Source organism: Halichoeres trimaculatus, unplaced genomic scaffold (genome assembly GCF_033239565.1).
Source record: "Halichoeres trimaculatus isolate MK-OKI-2021-1 unplaced genomic scaffold, fHalTri1.1 fHalTri1_scaffold_6, whole genome shotgun sequence".
NCBI lineage: Eukaryota > Metazoa > Chordata > Actinopteri > Labriformes > Labridae > Halichoeres > Halichoeres trimaculatus.
Window position 1 is genome coordinate 4,295,114 of NW_027437184.1, and position 21,656 is coordinate 4,316,769.

The 21,656-nt window shown below is 38.5% G+C and overlaps 1 protein-coding gene across 1 annotated transcript in view; it reads left to right on the forward strand.

The window, feature by feature from the left end:
* The first annotated feature begins 349 nt into the window (after positions 1-349).
* Positions 350-21,656, forward strand: part of myo7ab (myosin VIIAb) — a 62,006-nt gene continuing 40,699 nt past the window's right edge. Inside the window, exons 1-15 of the mRNA XM_074672203.1 lie at positions 350-679; positions 4,399-4,497; positions 11,054-11,122; positions 13,740-13,853; positions 13,972-14,124; positions 14,239-14,423; positions 14,542-14,663; positions 16,633-16,775; positions 16,937-17,050; positions 17,135-17,288; positions 17,377-17,453; positions 17,571-17,690; positions 19,589-19,731; positions 19,827-20,037; positions 20,135-20,270. Of these exons, the coding sequence (XP_074528304.1) occupies positions 11,105-11,122; positions 13,740-13,853; positions 13,972-14,124; positions 14,239-14,423; positions 14,542-14,663; positions 16,633-16,775; positions 16,937-17,050; positions 17,135-17,288; positions 17,377-17,453; positions 17,571-17,690; positions 19,589-19,731; positions 19,827-20,037; positions 20,135-20,270 (1,690 nt within the window). The 5' untranslated portion in view covers positions 350-679; positions 4,399-4,497; positions 11,054-11,104. The remainder of the gene's footprint in view (positions 680-4,398; positions 4,498-11,053; positions 11,123-13,739; positions 13,854-13,971; positions 14,125-14,238; positions 14,424-14,541; positions 14,664-16,632; positions 16,776-16,936; positions 17,051-17,134; positions 17,289-17,376; positions 17,454-17,570; positions 17,691-19,588; positions 19,732-19,826; positions 20,038-20,134; positions 20,271-21,656) is intronic.

Below are 21,656 nucleotides of genomic sequence, written 5' to 3' on the forward strand. Positions count from 1 at the left end.
AAAATCACTCTAAAACATTCACAGCTTCATGAACTTGTTGAATTTTAACTTCATTTTGATCATAAATGAGGGTTTTTTTTGCCAAATTTAACAGAAGAGCTGCTTCTGGATAAAAAGTGTCTTTTATTTGTAGATTTGAAGAAGATTTTCAGTCTGTTAACGTGACAGGAAGATCTCCAGAAGTCAAAGCCAGATCCTCAGAGAGGTAAGTATTTGTGTTTGTCGACCAATTCTCTGAAATTAATGTTGTAACAGAATAACAGCTAGGAAAACCATGACCTGGATCACCTCCCTCCCCACCTCCCAGCTGGTCTCTGTATGTGCCTCCGACAGGCTCCACCTCCAGCTAATCAGGATCAGCAGCCATGAATGAGACGCAGCGAGAGTCTGGGGAGCCTCGTTATTGAATGACCCAGACATCAAAGTGTAAAAGGGCCAAAAAAAAAAAAGGAAGCTGAAACATCCTCTGGAGGCTGGGACCACGAGGAGCTGGTGAAGACTGAGAGGAGGATCTTCATTCAGGAGCAGGAGGGAGGCAAACAGAGACCAGATCCAGGAGAAGTGCTTCATCCTACAGGTTCATCATCATCTTCATCAACCGTCCAGTCAAGTCTGAGCCACCTCACAGCTCTGAGGAAGACGAGGCCAGAAAGGAGAGGAGAAAGAGGAGTTTTTAGAGGTAAGTGGGGCAGGTGGAGTGAAGGCTGAGGGCTTATAGGCTGCGGCCAGGCCACAGTGCTGCTGCTCTGCTGTAGCTTTAGGCCAAAGCCTCTTACTGCTCCGCGTCCTGTGCCAGCACTTCAAGGAGCCATTATGTACCCTTCAAGTAAACACAGTAGGCTGGAGTGTGTGTGTATGAGTGTGTATGAGTGTGTGGGTTTAATGCATGATGTCTGAGTAGCTTCTCAGTTCCTTATTTAGATCCTCACTGCTTCAGATGATGTTGGTTTGTGTCTCTGAGGCGGTGAGAGAAACACAGAGATGAATGAAAGAGATGGATGGATGGAATCAGGAGAAGAAAGGAGACGGTGAAAAAATGTGTTAATTGAACTTTACAAAAATCTGATTTGATCTGAACAAGTCAAGACAGCTTAACCCCCCAAAAAACTCTGAAGAAAGACCCTTTGAATTCTTCTTCAGAAGCTTTGTTTCCCATTCAGAAGTTTAACAAATCCAGTTTAGGTGAATAGTAAACAAAGAAAACCAGCAATCCTTCAAATCTAAAAAGCTTCAGAGTTAAACATTTTCCTGTTTGAGTTTTGAACGTCAGAGTTATTTCAGATTCTCTAACAAAAATAAAACATGACCAATATTTAAACGTTATTTATATATCTTTAATGATTATTTAAGTTTTTATATAAGCCCTGCCAACCATATAATGACGCTTATACTGTGACACACTTTCCCTCTCGGCCTGGGCCTCACTGCTGCGACAGCTGAGCTCAGAAAAATGTGAGTTAGCTTTAAAACAAAGGCCTGGTTCAGTCCTCAGACCTCTGTCCTCTGAGCCGCAGAGTTTCCATCTAAATCAACCCGATATACATCCACTAACATTAGCACAAGTGTGTAGACTTCACTCTTTATTTTCATGTGTGATAATGTGGGCCTGTGAGAAGTTAGCTGTCTGTAAAAAAGCATTTTCAAACTTATTTGTGTATTTAAATGAACCTTAAAAAATCATAGTTTGTTCTTGAAGAAACACTCCTGGTTTTTATAAAAACAGTCTGATTAGTTGCGTCTGAATGCTTAGCTCATGTGTGGTAGCTCAAACTTTAGGTACTTTTTGATATCTTAAAGGCTCTATTAGGACTTTTCAGTAAGGATGGGTACCTTTCACATTTGAAACGGTATGGTACCGTTGCCCGGTATCGGTACTCATCGGTACCAATTTTTGGTACTTTTTTGTGTCTATGTGGTAAAAAATATCAATTTGTTAAACAATAAACTATACATTTTTTTCAATGTAACAAATTTCTTCTTCAATATCTAACCTTGAAATCCTGTGTTCATGTCCAGCATGGAAAATCACCTACTCTCCCACTCCCTCACAGTCACAAGGATGCATTCAGGTACCTAAACATGGTACCTTTTGGTTTTATGTGAATCCATACTAGTGTTTTTGTCTTATTTTCAGTAGAAAATTCTTTTTTAGACTCAATATGAGCCAAATTCACATGACCAATCCAGAAAAATGTCTTGTTTAAAGTTATTTAAGGACAAAAATGAGGTCTGAATTGTTCGTAACCAGTAAAAAAATCTGCCAATGGAACAAGAGAAAAGTTACTTGTATTAAGACATTGTTCTAGTCTCAAGGAAATTCTCAAGCAATTTTTTCTTGTTCCATTGGCAGATTTTTTTTTACTGGTTACAAGCGATTTCAACTTCATTTTTGTACTCTGATAACTTGAAACAAAACATTTTTCTGGATTGATAAGTTGAAATAATAAGTCAATTTTTACTTAAAAAAAGACAAAAACACTCGATAAGATTTCAGTTTTTTGTAGTGTACCTATAAAAGTATCCAGTTTGGTACCCATCCCTACTTTTCATTGATCTTGGAATTGTCTCACTTTAATACATTTGCCTGTTTATAATCTACAATTTGGAATTGGATTATGAGACTATTTCTCAGTGTATCTACAATTCGACAGTTTTATTTAGCAGACGCTTTTGTCTAAAGCGAAGTGCAACACAAGAAAGAATTTAGACGGAAAACCCAGTTAGAGGGACATAGAGCTACAAGTTATTTGGCTGAAGGAGCTGAGAATTTACTAAGAGCTGAGGACAAAGAGGAGAAGGCTCAGATTAAGGGTCTAAGTGTTCCCTGAACAGATGAGTCTTCAGACGTCTCTTAGGCCACGTTTACACGTAGACTCCTGCAAAGATTCTTCCTTTGTGTTTCCAAAAGCCACCCGCGTTTACACGAGGACGGCGTGAAAACGATCCACGTTCATACGACTCCAAGAGGACAAGTCACAACGATGTAGTGGCCATGCCAGGCCAGTAGTTGGTGATGTGGATATATGTGTGTATATATGTTACTTGGAAATCACCCATCATTATTGTGGTTGTTCTTTCTTTTTCTGCTATTTGACTGTATGAGACGGTTGGCAATCCAACCGTGAGGCGCATTACCGCCACCAACTGGACCAGAATGGCTTAACTGGGAGTTGTGGCTCCGCACGCAACCTTCACCTGAAACTGCAAGTGCGCATGCGGTGACGTCAGCGTTTCACCCTGAAACTCTCTGCTCTGTGTTTATACGAGGCTGGATGGAGGAGTGATTTGAACACTCTCCACTCTGTAGAGCATTTCAAAAGTTCCCGTTTTCGGACAAAACCCAACACATTCTCATCTTAACGCAAGGCCAAAACGCAACAAAATGTAATCGGATTTGACCGTTTTTGGTGTTGTGTAAACGCGGCTTTAAAGAAGGAAGGGACTCTGCGGATCGTATAGAGTTAGGTAATTCATTCACCATTTGGGCACAACAGAGGAGAAGAGTCTGGCTAGAGATTTGGAGCCGTGCTGGGCTGGGAGCACCAAGCGTCTTTCACAAGCAGAGCGTGTATGGGGTCAAACCAACAATGGATTATATTTACTGCACATAAACCAAAAGCCCTTAAGATGACAGCATGAAGTCTGGAAAAGTTTAGCAGTGAGAAGTAAAACATGTCGTTTTTTCTTGAAGAAACTGATTATTTGGGTTTATGTTGTAGTGAGGGTGGACACTGAGGCTCGACTGTCAAAAAGAAAAAGGACGTCAGAGCAGGAAAAGGCAAAACAGGAGAGAGATAGAGCATGAGCGAAAGGCTAAGAGCGCTAAACTGTTCGTGCTAATGTTGACTCCAACCCACAGTCATGAGTTATTCTGCAGAGGTCTGTTCAAACTTGAGAGTCTATCAATAAAATGAAGAGTGAGGTTACGTTAGCTCTGCTTGGTGAGGTTGGAGTTGGTAGATGAGCAGGATTCACTAACGTTAGACGTTTCAGAGCCCTGGACTGTGAGGAACACTAAACAGATGGTCTGCTCACCTTCTGGACACTAAAGGTGTGATTGTGCTCATTGGAAACATCTTTATCCCAGTGAAACACCAAAGATTCTTCCTAAAAGTGAAAAAAAATTCTTCAACATTTACTTTATTGATTGGTGTAAGTCAGTCGACAAAAAAAAGTACTCAAGAAAAAAAAGAGGTGGTAGTCGAAGAGTAGAGGAGGTATGTAGTAGTAGTTAGTTGCTTATTGCCTCAAGTTTCATTGTGCTGGGTCACATGTGACACAACTTTGCGCTTTTAAAAAAATATGACACATCTTTTATCTCAACCTATTCCTGAAATGTTAATGAAATCTTTAAGTTTTCATTTTGTTGAGTTAATCTGATTATTTTTTTATTTCCAGAGAGCAAACTTCAGGACTGATGGAGGATCAGGAGACTCCGATCACGGCTGGTCAATGATGAAAGCTTCACGCCTCTCTGTGCCTCTGAATCCCTGCCATGTGAGTCAGAGCGGACACACATACAGCACACATGCTTGATGGGGGGAGCTCTATAGACCACACACACACATACACACACACACACACACGGATTAGCAGCCAAGGCATTAACAAGATTTCTGCTGCATGTAAACCTCCGACAGGTTGAGAGTGGAGGTCTGAGGGTTTGAACTCGAGGGTTGATTTTAACTTCTCTGTTTTATTCTGAAAGGACAGGAAGTGGAGGAAGTCTTTTACTCATATACATGCGCTGATACAAAACTGGAAAACACTAAAAGTAAAAGTTCTGTAAACAAAACCTCTCTCAGTATGAACATACAGAGCTTAACACATTTTTTTGGACCAGTACTCAGTGCAAGGTGTCTGCAGGATATTACAGTTTACAGAAATACCTTTTTATATATTTCTTTAATTTGTTAATTTATTTGTGTGGACCCCAAGTAGCTGCTAATGCATCAGTTACTCTTCCTAGGCTCCACATACAACAAACGAAACACTGTAAACAAAATATACAAGAATAAAACAAACAAGATGTGCCTAACAACAAGCATTAAAAAACAATAAACACATCAAAATAGATAAAAAAGCATCAACATTTTCAACATGTATTATAATAATAACCCATTAATGTTTATTAATCAGTGTTTTCATGTTTTACCAGTCTCTTAAAACTGGATTTAATGGGGCCTGAACAATGATAACTGGTGAAATTTTTACACATCCTCACACTGCATCTATTAGAGCCTGATGCGCTTATAATGGTTGATCCACCTGTATATGTAGGCTCTTTAATCAAAATGATATCTTTGATGCTGAAATATAAATATTGTTGTTGTAAATGAACTGTTTACAAAAAGCAGAAAAGAAGTAAAGCACATTTTTATTTATTGATTCCCAAAATAGTTGTTTTCTTGCATTCCTGATCAGAAAAACAAGTTTTAGTGGTTATTCTTGATTAATTCCTGACTTCTCAGATGATTTCAGTGTGCTGGTTAAATTTCAGAATAAAACGTGAATTCAGTTTGACGTACACTGTATGTATTCTAAGCAGAATAAACAAAGTTTTTCCTGCTGAAAATCTTTGGCGCTGCTCTGCTATTAAAGCTACCTCGAGGGAGTCCCAGGTCATGTTGGCAAAGCACCAGAATCAGGTTTATGTCTGAGTGGATTTACACAGCCAAGATGTGTGTGTGGTGGGTGCTACTGAAGCTGAATAGTGAAGATGGGTGAAGATGGTGACAGAATTTTTGAATTGAAAACTTCTAGATGAGATGACCGCGATACATATTTACACAAAGAAAAATAATGCAGAGTGTAAAGGTGTGAAGAAATTTGAACAGAAAGAGATTATACTTGAGTCAGCTGTCTTGAAGAAAAACAAAGTGCTCTTAAGAGTCTTCAGAGATTATTTTGTGGCTTACTCCAGAGGAGAGGATGGTGGATAAAGGTGGGAACCAGGAGCAGAGAGTGATATAACTTCTGAGCTTAATCAGCGCTCTCTTATTTGAAGGCTTTACTTTGATGTAAGGTAAAGTAAACATGGGGCTGTGTGGGGTTGGTTTCATGTTGTGAGGTTAAACAGCATCATTGTTCATGAAGCTGGCAGAAGAAGAAAAGAAACAGATCTCTTGACGCTGTGTTATGATTTATATCTTGCTGATGTTTTTCTGTAGACGCTCAGGTTGTTAAGCTTTCCTGACAAAAAGAAACCTCCTTATTTTTTGCTTTACATATTTAATATATTCAAAAATAGATTAATAAAATAGAAACCTATCACATCCATGACAAACCAGAGACTGGCTGCAGACAGATCTGGTGTTTTTTGGCTGTTATATTTCTGCTTTGTTCCCCAAAAATCTCCTTCAACCTTCAGAATTCAGAGCTAAACGGGGACCTAAACTCAGATCAGTCACAGTTTAATTCAGGGGTCTGCAACCTTTACTTTGATAGGAGCTATTCTCGACTCATCTGGATTAAAATCATTCAGGAGGCACAAAATCTACTTTATCTTAACTAAAAAGACAATAAAAACACATATAAAAAAATGTATATATGAATAAAAACTAGTCAATAATTATTTGAATGAAAAGTTTTTTGAATTTATAAATTTTTTGCATGTTACGTATTAGGTTTTTTTTATATATAAAATTGCAAGTATTAAAAAAAAGAAATGAAAATAGCTAAAATTTCAAATTTTTGCATTTTAAAAATTTGCAAAAAAAATTAAAATGTGCAAAAATTTAAAAAATGCCAAAAATTTAAGCAATTAAGAATTTCAAAACTTTTCAAAAATTTTTAAAAAAAATTAAATAAAATTTTTAACTTAAAAAAAAAAAAAATATATATATATATATATATATATATATATATATATATATTTATATATATATATATATATATATATATATATATATATATATATATATATATATATATATATATATATATATATTACTAAAAATTTCTTGATAATATTGCTCACCTCATTACTTTTTGATGTTTGCTTAAGTCTTGCCTTATATAAAGCATGTATATGAAGCCGGCATGTTGGCAGTTAAATGACAGAATTAAAATCAGTATTTTCTTCCAGATTAGTCTTTTTGTAGATGTAGTTATCTTCCCAGGGCTGTAAAACTTGAGGTTAGCCACAGGTGCATGGAAAGTTGGTGGGCTGTTGATGTTGTAGGAGCTGAAGTAGAGCGGTGGCAGGCTTTATTTACAGATGGGATGAAGATTTAGTTCAACTAAATGTTAACGCAGGATTTTATTTAGTGTCAGTGTCTTTAATCATCAATACTCTCTGTAAGAAAAATAAAAACTCTTTATTTTAATAAGGAGCCACTGCAAAGGAGTCAAAGAGCCACAGGTTGAAAACTCTTGGTTTAACCTGACTGTAAACTCTGGACCTGACTCCACAGCTGTAGTTGTTTACTTTGATAAACCTGTCACAGGTTCCCACACTCTGTTTTTCCTCACACACTTCTTCTGAGGTGACACCACACGTGTCGCAGAGACGTAATGTATTTACCTTTGTTTGTTTACGTCTCACGTGACGCTGCTCAGAACTCTCATGGTTGAGAAATGACATTATATCCTCCACGAGGGATTACACAGCAATCTGTCTGTTACACAACCCTGCTCCTGTTGCTTCTGCACTGAAATGTTTTATAAAGTGATCTGTGACTGGACTTTCAGAGCTGAAACAACCATGAAAACTTTGTTTACTTCACTTTTACTAAAAGCTACATCTCCACTCGTTTTCTCTCAGTCAGCTTCCACAAATGGGTTTCTGGTTTTCCTGAGTTACTAGTCTGTTGAAATTAATGGCAAACAGACCAAAAAAAAAACATGAGGAAGAGGGAACACGTGAGAAAAACATGTCAGATAGCGAGCCATGTTTGCTCAGAGCTGGATGCTAACAGCTCCCGTCCTGTGGTTGCTTCATCTGACTCAGGATGAAGATGAACCGTGCAGTAAATTTCAGCACAAACCTATTAACTGCCAGATTGGCACCCTGTGGTGCAGGATAAGAGGCTCTGTCTTGGCATTAGCCGAGCGCTCGGTGACTTCAGATGACCTGCAGGATGGACGTCTGTATGAAGCTGAGGCCACAGAAAAGTTTGCTGCTCCTGTTTGAGGAGAATCTGTAGAGTTGTGTGTGTGTTGGTGTGTGTGTGTGTGTGTGTGTGTGCGTGTTAAGGACAGAGCTGTCTGTGTGGCACATGCCACTGAGTCTTAATCCACTTAGTGAATGACTAATGGATCATTATTACGCTCAGCCCCTCCTCCTGTGACAATAGGTTACCGTCATCACTCGTGCAGTTTGTTTAAACACATAAGCTCTTTACGGTACCAGCCTGTTTGTATTTTAATGAATACCTTATTTTACTAATAATAAAATCCTTTTGGGGTCAAACTTAAACAAAAAAATGTAAACTCTGGGTCAGAAAATGTCTTTTCTCTGGGAGCTGGAAACAGAAATGTCAGAGCAGTGCGTATATGAAGGCACCGCCGTCGTTGTGCAGAAGGAGAAAGAAACGCAGCTCAGAGGGGGAGAAAATGATTCAGCAGTCACAACTGCAACAACTATGGCTCGTACTTAGGCGATGGGATTAGCCCCTGGAATCCACGTAAGCCTTTAACAGCCCCCAGCAGACCCTGTAACCCCCCCGTAACCCCCCTAACACTCTCCTCACTAGACCAGCCGAGCCACATGGCTCGATGTCTATCTCTGAAAAGACCCTGAGACGGATTTTAAAGGGGAAATGTCTGACTGAGGAAAGCTCATATATATACATCAGCAGAGCTTCCACATCAGTTCTGCAGATACCATCTGATGAGGGAAATTTTTAACCTTTTTGGATCCTTGGTTTAGTGAAGTGATCTTGCTCCTAAACCTGTTTATGCCCAAATTTTTCCAGAGTTGTAAGGCATGCAATTTTATCGATTGAATCCCTGAGAATCATATTTATTTTTTCCATTTAGTTCTTTGTTTTCAGGAAAATGTCATTTTTATGAATGACAACACTTGTTGCTGGTAGTCACACAGCTTGTCACTAGATCACCTAGTGAAATAATAGCAAATAAAATAATAATAAAAGTTATAAAAAACTATGAGAAATCCTGCAGGCAGTGTTTCCCTTTAGTTAGCGACTAGATCTCTGCCTGCCAGCAACTTTTGTTGCGACTCAGAAATAAGGCCATTAACAAAAAAGTATTTTTTTGGGTGGAGGGTTACTCTAGAGACTTGAATGATAAAATAATTATAAATATTTTGGGGGGGGGATCATAAGGAAGTTATGAAAATTGGCTCTTTCCAGGATGATTTGTGTGCGCCATGATTTCTGCCAGAGGAGCAGGAAACAGATGATGTCATGTGACAGGAACCACTCTGAAACAATTTTTTCATAAACCAAAATCTTTGTCTAAGTTGTTTACTACTGTATAAGTGGAAATGTTGCATTGGCAACGCTGAGATTTTTTTTTGTGAGTGGAAAATGACAGTAGTCCATGTATGCATGGACCCAAATATTCAGCTTGCATTCGGTTCATTTGCACAAACGGAAAGAATTTAACCTTTGTATACACCTCATTCCCAAAGAAAAGTGTCAATCCGAATGGACATTTGATCGGTTTAACGGAGGTGGAATATTCCTTTCCCCAAACCGATTGAGGTATCATGTATCCACTCAAACAGAAAGTTGTCAGGGTGCGTTCTTTCAGTGCATGCTCAGATATGATGTAAGACGCAACTGGAGACGTTCTTTGATAAATCTCGTGATGTTTACGTTTTTCTGCGCATGCCCCATTGACTATTCTGTTTGATTATAGCGGCGCATGTAGACCAGAGACTGGAATATTCCTTTCCATGTATACTATTGTTTTCGGAAAAGTCATTCAGAAAGATGAAAAACTCCTCATGTAACTGTGGATAATGATACACTTCTGCAACATTTGTTGGCAGTGGGGAAAAATGGGTAAAGTTCACTGTAGTCGATCTTTGCTGCTTTGTAAATGATTGAACAGTTAAAGTATTGGGAAACAAAAATAGCCTAAACCTTGTTTTGTTTTGTTATTTTGTCGTTTTTTTCCTTAAGTTTGGTAGAAATTTAGTTTTGTGGATCTCTTTGCTTGTCATTTTACTCCAAGAAAGACTCAGGTGAAGGTTGAAAAGGCTGCTAGCTGATAGTGTTTGTGTTTTGTTTGTCATGTGTTTAGTTAACGTTTTATAAGAGAAGAGGCAGATAAAACAAAACTTTTTCTGCTTTCCGCTTCTTTTTCATTCATTTGAGATTTTCATTTTTATACTGTATATACTGCAAAAAACTGAAATCTGATCAACTGTTTTTGTCTTATTTTCAGTAGAAAATGTCTTTTTAGACTTAATGAGCCACATTCACCTGAGCAGTCCAGAAAAATGTCTTGTTTTAAGTTATTTAGAGACAAAAATTAGGTTTTGAGCTAACTTTTCTTGATAAGATCTTAGTTTTTTGCACACATGAATGGAATAAAGATAAACTTCAAACTATGAAAGTTACTGTATGCTACCATAGTCTCAACAAAAAGCAGACAAATAATGTTGAAGTTAGTTAACCAGGGCTAAAATCGAGCTGTTTGTGTCTGAAGAAGTTTTCCTCTGGAGTTGGTGCAGACTTCAGCAAACGTTGAGAGGATGTTGAGGTCCATGACGTTTCCTGAGACAAGACTTGAGTCAAGTTTTTGGTCTTTTTATATAGAAACTGTTGAAATGTTCCAAATTTTTCCATAAAATAACCTTAAAGAAGCAGTAATGTGAACAAAAATTCCTACCTACAGTTGAAAGTTGCATTTAAAACAGGATCTACGCTGTAACAGTATTTTCACTGATCACTGATGTTTAATACAGAAATAGTCAAGGATGCTTTTCTCTTTCATCATTTTTTAGTATTTTTTAGTATTAACAATCAGTTTTGTCTGCTACAAAAAGAAAACTACAATAAAATAATTACTTTAATGCTGTATAAAAAACTGTGTTTCTTCTCTGTGTTTGACGACCCCTCTCGTTGTCCCCCTGCAGAGCCCACACATGGTGACGTCTGATGTCCTGGTATCAACCCGAGGCTGAACCATGGTCATTCTGCAGCAGGTACGTCTGAACTCACCACTTGGTTTTTTGATTATCGACACCTCAGTTTAGACTGCTTTTCACCACAGGGACGGTGACAAGATTCAATTTAGGGTGGGCCCTAAATTACTAAAGTTAGTCAATAACCATCACTATATATAGATATCTATATCACAGATGTAGATATAATATTGTTTCTATGCATGTTTTAAAACAGATTTGGTTGCTTTGATTCTTTAATTTTTTATCAAATTTTAGTGCATCAGACAGCTATGGCTCTCAGTGGTATCAGCCAAAGAGTCGTGCTCTTACGCACCAATGGGCTGCACCGCCTCAGCTTTCCTTGATTATTGGCTGTGAGAGCAGCAACATTAACCACAGTTAAATAAAAGACAAAAATCTACAGTCTTTCCCAAAATCATTCTGTAGTCCTACCTGTACAACATGAGGCTGAATGATTCATAACTTTTTTACCAACAGGCTAAAAAATATCTCATTTTATAAAGACAGGGCTTCCAACAATAACAAACCTGAACATAAATTGACAAAATGTTGTAATATTCTTCTTTAAAACCGTTTTTCTTTTGTTTTTTCGTTAAAAAAGAAAGGAAAGGAAAAAACATATTTTTTCAAAGAAAAGTCTGAGGTGGGCCTGTCTGGGACCATTGGGCCCACCCATGACGCCGCCTCTGTTTCACCAGCCCAACTGTGTCTAGTATATGACATTTGTCCTGCAGCACTCAGAAAGTCCAAAGCACTGACCAGTCCAAAAAAAAAGTCTTATTTTAAGTTATTCAAAGACAAAAATGAAAAAGTTTTTAAAAAGTCTGCTGATGGAACAAGATAAAAGTTACTTGCTTTAAGACATTATTCTAGTTTCAAGCAATTTTTTCTTGTTCCATTGTTTGATTTTTTTTTGCTAAAATGAGACAAAATCACTTGATAAGATTTTGTTTTTTGCAGTGAACTATGAGCAGAAGCTGTAGACTTGAAAATTTGTTTTCGAAAATCCACTTTTTTATCCTTGATTGAGCCTGATAGGTTTATGATTGTTGCAGTTATTATGGACATATACATGAACATGAAAAAGTTCCTATAAAGTAAACTTAGAAAAGATTCAAAATCTGGATTTTTGTGATTTATCATTAATCAATTATGCACAAATGTATAATTAATCAGTATTAACCATTAAATCTGTTTGACACTTTTTGATCTTGATTCAACTTTAACAATTTCTTTGAGGTTTTATGGACATCATTATGCTAAATCCAGGACATACTTCAGGCCCCATACGATAAATAAGCTGTTACTTTCCCTTTAATAACATGATCATGATCTCTGCACCTTTTCCGCCTCAAAGTCCTGAGAGTCACCGTCCAAATACGCTTCAATCTCAGCCCAGAGCCTCGGCTGTGAATCTTATTTGATTTGTGATGTCTGGATGAAGAATAAACAGCATCTGTAAAGTCACAGTCTCGAATTTAATTATAAACTCTGAGCTGTATTTGAAAAACAGGAAACTGTGAATCAATTTGGAGAGGAAATCATTCTTGTTTTTTCATTTTTAACTGTATGTAAAGAAGGATGGTGCCACTAGTGAAGCCAAAATCACCTCGAGCGATACGGGCTGACATGTTGAGCTGTTGACAGTGTTTGAGTCTGAGCAGTAGAGATTATTTGCTGGAGCTGCTGGTAGAGGTTCTTGTGGTTTGAAGCAGAAATGTATTTTTATACAAAGTTCCCTGAAGTTTTTTTTATCATTATTATTATCTTTTTATTTTTTTTTTGTGATTCACTTCTACTCGGCTAACTCAGATTTATCAACAGAGCTGTCAATCATGGCGTTGTATCACTTCTTATACAGAGTTCCTGTTGATCTTTTAAAAGTCTCAAAATAATTTATAAATCAAAAATCAAGGCCTTAGACGGCCTTAAAATGTTTTAAATTAATCTTTAAAAGTCTTAAAATATGTTAAAATATGTTAATATGGTTATAAATGGTCCCAAATGTCAAAATAAACGGTGACATTTATTATTATTATTTTTTTTTTAATGAAATTTACCAAGTGACTCCCATGGTAAAATCTCTCAATTATTGTTACTTAGTGTGTAGTCTGTCTTAAATTCAATTTCAAACGGCATTAAAAAGTCTTAAAAAGTCTTGAATGTAACTCGCTTTAAGCTGTAAAAACCCTGTTATAGTGTCAAATATCTCTTCATCTGTTGTATTTGACTTATTTCTGCTGAGTCATGTTAAGTCTCCTTGTATCTTTAGCTCTTTTTCGAAGAATCATGTGGATTTATTGGGTCGTAGCCACTTGATGAAGATCATAAACGGCTGAATTTTGACTTCACTCCAGTGTTAAATACCAAAACAACACACAGCGCTGAGGTCAGGGGTTATATCACGCCTGTTACTGGGCTGAAGGTGGTCCACTTTAAGCCTTTTTCAGACTTAATCCTCACATTCAGAGAGCTGGCAGCTGAAAAAGTAGGGTGTTCAGAGAGTGTGGTGCAGCTTTGATATTCACCTGTTATTCTGCAGAAATCTCACAGTCATAATCAAAGCGTGAAGTGATGACAGGAACACTTAAGAATTGACAGATGTTAACTGAAGCTGTGATGTTTTTTAACTCAGGGGGACTATGTGTGGCTGGACCTCAAAACGGGTCGAGAGTTTGACGTCCCCGTGGGAGCCGTGGTCAAACTCTGTGACTCCGGACAGATCCAGGTCCTGGATGATGAAGGAACGGTGAGTTAAGAGCGCAAAATACCCAACACGTTAAAGTATTACTTGCTTTTTGTTGACCTGAGTTGATTGGAAAGACCTGGAAATGTGACCTGGCGTGCGTCTTTCTCCTCTTCCTCAGGACCACTCCATCTCCCCTCAGTATGCCACCAACATCAAGCCGATGCACCCCACCTCCATCCAGGGGGTGGAGGACATGATCCGGCTGGGCGACCTCAACGAAGCTGGCATCCTCCGAAACCTGCTCATCCGCTATAACGAATGTGTCATCTACGTATGTGTCTGAACCCGGCTGTGACATCAGACTCTGTGCGGCGTTCTGATCTCCTGATTTTTAACTGATTATCAGTTTATTGATGATGTGAACTCTGTTTTTTGGCCCCTGCAGACATACACGGGTTCAATCCTGGTAGCTGTCAACCCGTACCAGCTGCTGCCCATCTACACAGCCGACCACATCCGCCTCTACACCAACAAGAAGATCGGCGAGATGCCGCCGCACATATTCGCCATCGCCGACAACTGTTACTTCAACATGCAGCGGAACAACAAAGACCAGTGCTGCATCATCAGGTTAGCGTCAACGTGCAGTGAAGACAGCTTCAAAGGGAGGCCTGCTTTAACAGCTCTTCATCTGTGCGTCTGTGTGTGTGTGTGTGTGTGTGTGTGTGTGTGTGTGTGTGTGTGACAGCGGAGAGTCTGGAGCCGGGAAGACGGAGAGCACAAAGCTGATCCTGCAGTTTCTGGCAGCCATCAGCGGTCAGCACTCCTGGATCGAGCAGCAGGTCCTGGAGGCCACGCCCATCCTTGAAGGTCAGACGCCCCGCTCTGATGTTTTGATCCTGCGTGAAATATCATCTGAAGTTTTCAGGAGCCTCAGTAAGAGGAGAATAAATCCTGACTACACCACAGGGTTATTTTAATATTTTAAAACCTGGGCCTCATTTTAACATTTTTTTGGATCCAGCCCCAAAAAGTATTTTCACAGCCACGCTCACAGTGAACTAAGCCTCACAGTGACAGTTTTAAAGCTGCCTGTCAGGGATTCTTCAAAATACAAACAAAAGGGTTTAGTTTTTATAATTCTGAATTAAAAATGTGTAAAATCAGTAGAAAATGTCTCCAGTCCAGAAAAAAATGTCCCGTTTCAAATGATCCAAAGACAAAAATGAGGTCTAGTGGACTTTTGAGCAAATTATTTCTTGTTTCATTGGCAGATTGTTTTACTTGTTACAGCAAGTCAGACCTTATTATAGTCTTTGAATAACTTCAAACAATACATTTTTCTGGACTGACCAGGTGAATGTGGCTCATATCAAGTATAATAAGACAATTTTACTTAAAATAAACCAAAAACACTTGAAAAGATTTCACTTTTTGCAGTGCTATAAAAAAAGTATTTTGAAAGATTTTGAATGAGTATTCAACTAAAAAAGCAAACAATGCAACTGCAAAGAAAACCGGGAACTGGGAATTGATAAGATTTTGTCCATACCGATGCCCTTATCAATTCTGCTTATCGATCTGATTCTTCATTGATTCCCTTATCAATTCCTGTTGTGAATTTTCTTAGTACAAAAAGTAGCTTTACAGGTTTTCTGTGTCAACATATAATTGAGTTTATACTGGAAGTGAATAAAATGTAATTGGTCCCTGAGTCTGGATATTTCTGGACATAATTAAACAGAAACAGGTAAAAATTGCACAATGTGACGTTGATGTACTGTATTTTTATATATTAATAATTTAAGTAGACCATCTAGTGTCTCAAAGTGGTTATAGCAATGGTTTAAGTTGTTTGGAAGCTTTCTATAGTTATGAAGTCAGCCATGAGCCTTTCATTAGCCTGTTAGCTTTTGACATTTGAAATTCTCAGTATTTTTACAAAGAGTTGATGTGATATGTTTCTGTGATGGAAGTTGAAATTCTATTCTGAAGCTGAAGTTATACTGATGTATGCTAACTGCTAGCATTTCAATGTTCAGTTTGCCATATACATTAGCATCGAGCTTGTGCTATTTTGTTATTTTGGTAAATAAGGTGATTTACACTATTTCGAATGTACTGAAAAAAAAAATATATATATATATCTACATACACATTTCTTTATGAAGTCAGTTCTTCAGTAAAACTTAAAGCTGAAAATCCTGAATCAGAGTTTTCTTGGAAAACGTTATCTAAAGCTAAGCTAAGATAGCTGCAGCAGACTAGTCGACATAAGGCCCGGCGGCTCTGGCACAATGTAAAGAATCGATAAAGGAATCATTAAGCACAAAGGCTAGCGATATTGATGGATTGAGACATTTCTTATCGACCCTCAACAGGAACCGATTTTCGACTCCCATTCCTACGTGAGCTGTCTGAATTTTCCTGACTTGCAGCGTCTCACTATGTCTCTGTAATCTCACATCTTCTCTTCATATCCATGCTGAGCTCTCATCCAAAGAGCACACCGCTCTCACCCACAGTAGTTTACGAGCAGGATTTTGATTGACAAGCTCCATCAGATCCCGCCTCCATTGACGCCAATGGCAGCGAACACAGACATTTTAATATTGGCCAGTTGAAAAAAATGTAGATTTACAAATTTTCTCTTCTTTGTGCGATTAATTAGATTAATTAATTACAAATCCTGTAATTAATTAGTTTTTTTTTTTTTTTAATCGCCTGACAGCACTACCAAAAAGATATTATCTACTGAAAATTAGAAAAAAAACACTTGATAAGATTTCAGTTTCATGTGTTTCTGTAGGTTACCTGATGTGTTCATTTGTCCTTTCAGCCTTTGGAAACGCCAAAACGATCCGTAATGACAACTCCAGTCGCTTTGGGAAATATATCGATATCCACTTCAACAGGCGAGGAGCCATCGAAGGAGCGAAGATAGAGCAGTACCTGCTGGAGAAGTCCCGCGTCTGTCGGCAGGTGAGTCACAGCTCACACAGCTCAGTACAGAAGACCAGAAACCTGTGCTGTAGTTTGATTAATTTTGCTTTTATTACGTTGTATTCATCGTTTAGCGTCAGTGTTTAAATAAAGTTCAGCAGCAGCTTGGTGTTTTCTCACTCCTTCCTGTTCCCCTCCAGGCTCCAGATGAGAGGAACTACCACATCTTTTACTGCATGCTGAGGGGGATGGCTCCTGACATGAAGTCCAAGCTGGGCCTGGGTCTGGCTACAGACTACTCGTACCTTACTATGGTGAGTAAAGGAGGTGCAGATCAACCAGCTCCTCCTCTGTCTGACAGAAACCAGTGTTTTATTCTGACTTCTCCTCCTCATCAGGGGAACTGCACAGAGTGTGACGGTCGTGACGACCTGAGCGATTACTCCAGCATCATCTCAGCCATGAAGGTCCTCATGTTCACCGAGACTGAGAACTGGGAGATCTCCAAGCTGCTGGCTGCCATCCTGCACATGGGAAACCTGCGCTTTGAGGGTATGATGAGGAAAAATACACCTTTATGTACAATCTATGTCATGTATATAAAAGTGAGAGAAGCAGCCGTGTGGTTTCTCCTCCTCAGCTCGAACGTTTGAAAATCTGGACGCCTGTGTGGTGGTTAGATCCCCTGACCTGGTTACTGCTGCCACACTCATGGAGGTGAGTTAAAGATCTGAAGTGGTATCTTTTAAAACAACAGTGCCACATTCAGAATAAGTAATCTAACCTGCAGGGTTTTTTTTTCTCCACCTCTGTCATGTTGCTTGTTCCCTGCAGGTGGAGCCTAAAGACGTGATGGTGTGTCTGACCACACGGACCCTAATCACCCGAGGGGAGAGCGTCACCACACCACTCAGTGTGGAGCAGGGCCTGGATGTCAGGGATGCTTTTGTCAAGGTATTAACATTAAAGAGGGGGTATTAAGCTCTTTCTTATCTCAAAAAGAAGAATTAAAGAGGGGTATTACACTAATTTTTCAAACTTTTTAATGCACCAAAATAGCTTTGTTATGGCTTCACAATCCAAAGCTCAGAATTTCTTTTTTTATCTCAGTGTCTTTAAAAACCTTAATTTTACCTCTGTTTGAGACATTGCATCTCAGCTACTGTTTCTTTAAAGTCCCCCCAGCTTTCTAGAGGCCTCATTTCCTTTTGTTATGCCACACAGATGTGTTTCTCTTTGTAAGGCGAAAATTTTGCCATTTTGGAACTTTGAACACTGTCTTAAAAAGGTGACATGACATTTCAGAGAGATAAACATGAAATTTGCTGACATTAAGGCATTGTTAGTTGGTAAACACTTCTTAAAACTCATTTTTATTCCTTGGCTTTTATCCCAGTTTGAGACTCTGCTTCTGTTTTTTTAGGAACAATGAAACAATTATTTCGATACCTGCACCTTTGTTTGATTGGTTTATTTGTTTTGTTTATTTACATATTTATGCCTGCCTTATCTTTTGTGTTCAGCACTTTTTTTCAGCTGCAGTTCACTGCAAATATATCAAATCTCATCAAGTTTTTTTTTGTCTTATTTTCAGTAAAAATTGCCTTATTATACTTGATATGAGCCACATTCAACTGGTCAGCTCAGAAAAATGTCTTTTTTTAAAGTTATTTAAAGACAAAATGAGGTTGCTTGTAAAAACTAAAAAAAAATCTGTCAAAGGAACAAGAAAAATTTGCTCAAAAAATTTGCTTAAAACTAGAATAATATCTAAATACAGGGAACTTTTCTCTTGTTACATTGGGATTTTTTTTCTTGTTACAGCAATTCAGACCTCATTTTTGTCTTTAAATAACTTGAAATAAGACTTTTTTTTCTGGGCTCATCAGTTGAATTTGACTCATTTTAAGTCTAAAAAGACATTTTCTATTGAAAATAAGACAAAAACACTTGATAAGATTTTAGTTTTTTCCATAGCTGATTTTAAATTGCTTTTTAAATAAAGTTGAGTTGAGTAAGTCATTTTAAAGGGCAAATTTCTCAGGTAATAAAGAGAAGCAGTGTTTGTTGCATGGCAACACTGATAAGGGATTCTAGAATTCTGTGTTCTGGAATGATGAAAGTTTCTTAAAGAGACAGTTACTAAAGTGAAGTGTTTCAGAGACAGGCTGAAATTAGGGTTTCTGAAAACAGCATTCTGAGATATGATTTTTTTTAAAGTCTATTAAAGGGACAGTATGAATACCAAAAACTATCCCATCTTGCATTACTAATACAGATCCTTAAAATGAACCTAAAAGCAAGGCCTTAGACGGCCTTAAAATGTCTTAAATGAATCCTTAAAAGTCTTGAAATAATGTTAACACATGTTAGTATGGTTTTAAATGGTCCCAGATCTCGCTTTTTTATGTTTTAAGTAATTTACCGAGTGACTCTTGTGGTAACATCACACAATCACGATAGTGGAACCAACAAACATTGATGTGGTTGCAGCTGAGACTCTATTAATTGTCCCAAACCTTTCGTAGTTGATGTGGTGTTTTTTCCATTTGTGTTTATTGTGAAGTTAATCTTACATTTAATTTCAAATGATTAAAAAGTCTTAGAAAGTCTTGAATTTAACTTGCTTTAAGCTGTAGGAACCCTGAGTAGTAACTGATCTGAAACTACAAACAACCAATTGTTAAAGAAAGAACAACCTAGCATCAGTTTTGTAATCGTTAAACTGATGAAGAAATGTTTGAGTTCATCCTCAGAAAAAGAGGAGTATCTGTAAATCTTCATCCTGTGGTTGTTGAGGTGTTTCTGTCTGAATGAGGATTTTCTGATGGACTTTGAGTCTCATCTCTCAGGGGATCTACGGGCGACTGTTTGTCTGGATCGTGGATAAGATCAACGCCGCCATTTACAGACCGCCGTCCTGTGAGAGCAGCATCGTGCGCAGATCCATAGGGCTGCTGGACATCTTTGGTTTTGAAAACTTTATCCTCAACAGGTGATTGAAACTTCATCATCTAGTAAAGAAAACCCAGTTATTGATGTTTTTGTCTGAACGTTGCATAAAAATATCTCATTTAAACTTCTCTGAAGCTTCGAACAGCTGTGCATCAACTTCGCCAACGAGAACCTGCAGCAGTTCTTCGTCCGTCACGTCTTCAAACTGGAGCAGGAGGAGTACAACCTGGAGGACATCAGCTGGCAGCACATCGAGTTCACCGACAACCAGGACGCCCTGGACATGATCGCCAACAAACCGATGAACATCATCTCGCTCATTGACGAGGAGAGCAAGTTTCCTAAGGTACGGTGGAGCTACAAACGATGACAGGAAGTAAAGAGATTTATTCACTCATCCATCTGATCAATACTTGTTTCTGTGTTGGTGTTTCCTCTTTCAGGGAACAGACGCCACGATGCTGTATAAGCTCAACTCACAGCACAAGCTCAACTGCAACTACATCCCTCCTAAAAACAGCTACGAGACTCAGTTTGGTATCCAGCACTTTGCCGGCGTGGTCCACTATGAGACCAGGGGTAAGATCTGTTTCGTCTTTCTCTTCCATTAGCTTTCGAGTTGTTGTTCACTGCAAAAACTGAAATCTTATCAAGTGTTTTTATCTTATTATAAGAAAAAAAAATGTCTAAAGGAGGATCAGACCCTCCCTGACACAACAGGCCACGCAGCTTCTGGTACAGGCCCTTGTGATTTCACGCATCGACTCCTGCAACTCCCTCCTAGCAGGCCTCCCTGCGTGTACAATCAAACCTCTGCAGATTACCCAGAATGCAGCAGCACATCTGGTCTTTAACCAGCCCAAAAACAGCACATGTCACCCAGCTGTTAATCTCTCTTCACTGGCTTCCAGCGGCAGCTCCAATCAAATTCAAAGCTCTTCTTCTCTCCCTCTACGCTCTGCTTGTGAAAGACGCCTGGTGCTCCCAGCTCAGCGCGGCTCCAAATCTCTAGCCAGACTCGTCTCCTCTGTTGTTCCCAAATGGTGAATGAATTCCCTAACTCTATACGATCCACAGAGTCCCTTTCTACTTTAAGAGACGTCTGAAGACTAATCTGTTCAGGGAACACTTAGGTCCTTAATCTGAGCCTTCTCCTCTTTGTCCTCAGGGGTAGAGTGAGTCAGAAGGTCTCAGACCCAGATCTTGGTGAATTTTCAGCACTAATTACTGAATGTTGTTGAGGGTTGAAGTAGATTGTTGCAGCAATTGATTGTGGCTAGTTGGCTAGATTATTCTACATCAGGGGTGGCCAACCTGCAGCTCGCAAGCCGCATGTGGCTCTTTGCCTTTCGGTGTGTGGCTCCATTCATAAAAACATATATAGAGTTATGAGTAGTGGTGTGCTGATCAATCTAAAATATCATATGGGATCAGTGTTGGTCGATATTTGGGTGTATACATTGATACTTAAGTTTCAGTTTCTCTTCTCTTGTAAGAATTTAAACACACATACACAATAAACCTTGCTTTGAAAATTGGGAATGTATTGATTTTCATTTTACGACATTTCGTTCATGTGTGAGAGAAAGTGTGTTTGTAAGACCACGTGTGATTTTTGTGGCTCGTGGTCTCTGACTGGTTGGCCACCCCTGTTCTACATTATCAAAAAAAAATTCTACACTTAATGGCACAAAATCTTATCAAGTGTTTTTGTCTTGTTTTCAGAAGAAAATGTCTTTTTAGACTCAATATGAGCCACAATCACCTGACCAGTCCAGAAAAATGTCTTATTTCAAGTTATCAAAAGACCAAAATGAGCTCTGAATTGCTTGTAACATGTAAAAAAAATCTGCCAGTGGAGAAATGTGCTTGTCAAGATTACAATAATAATGTCTTAATACAAGTACATTTCTCTTTCCCCACTGTTTTTTACATGTCACCAACAATTCAGACCTATTTTTTGTC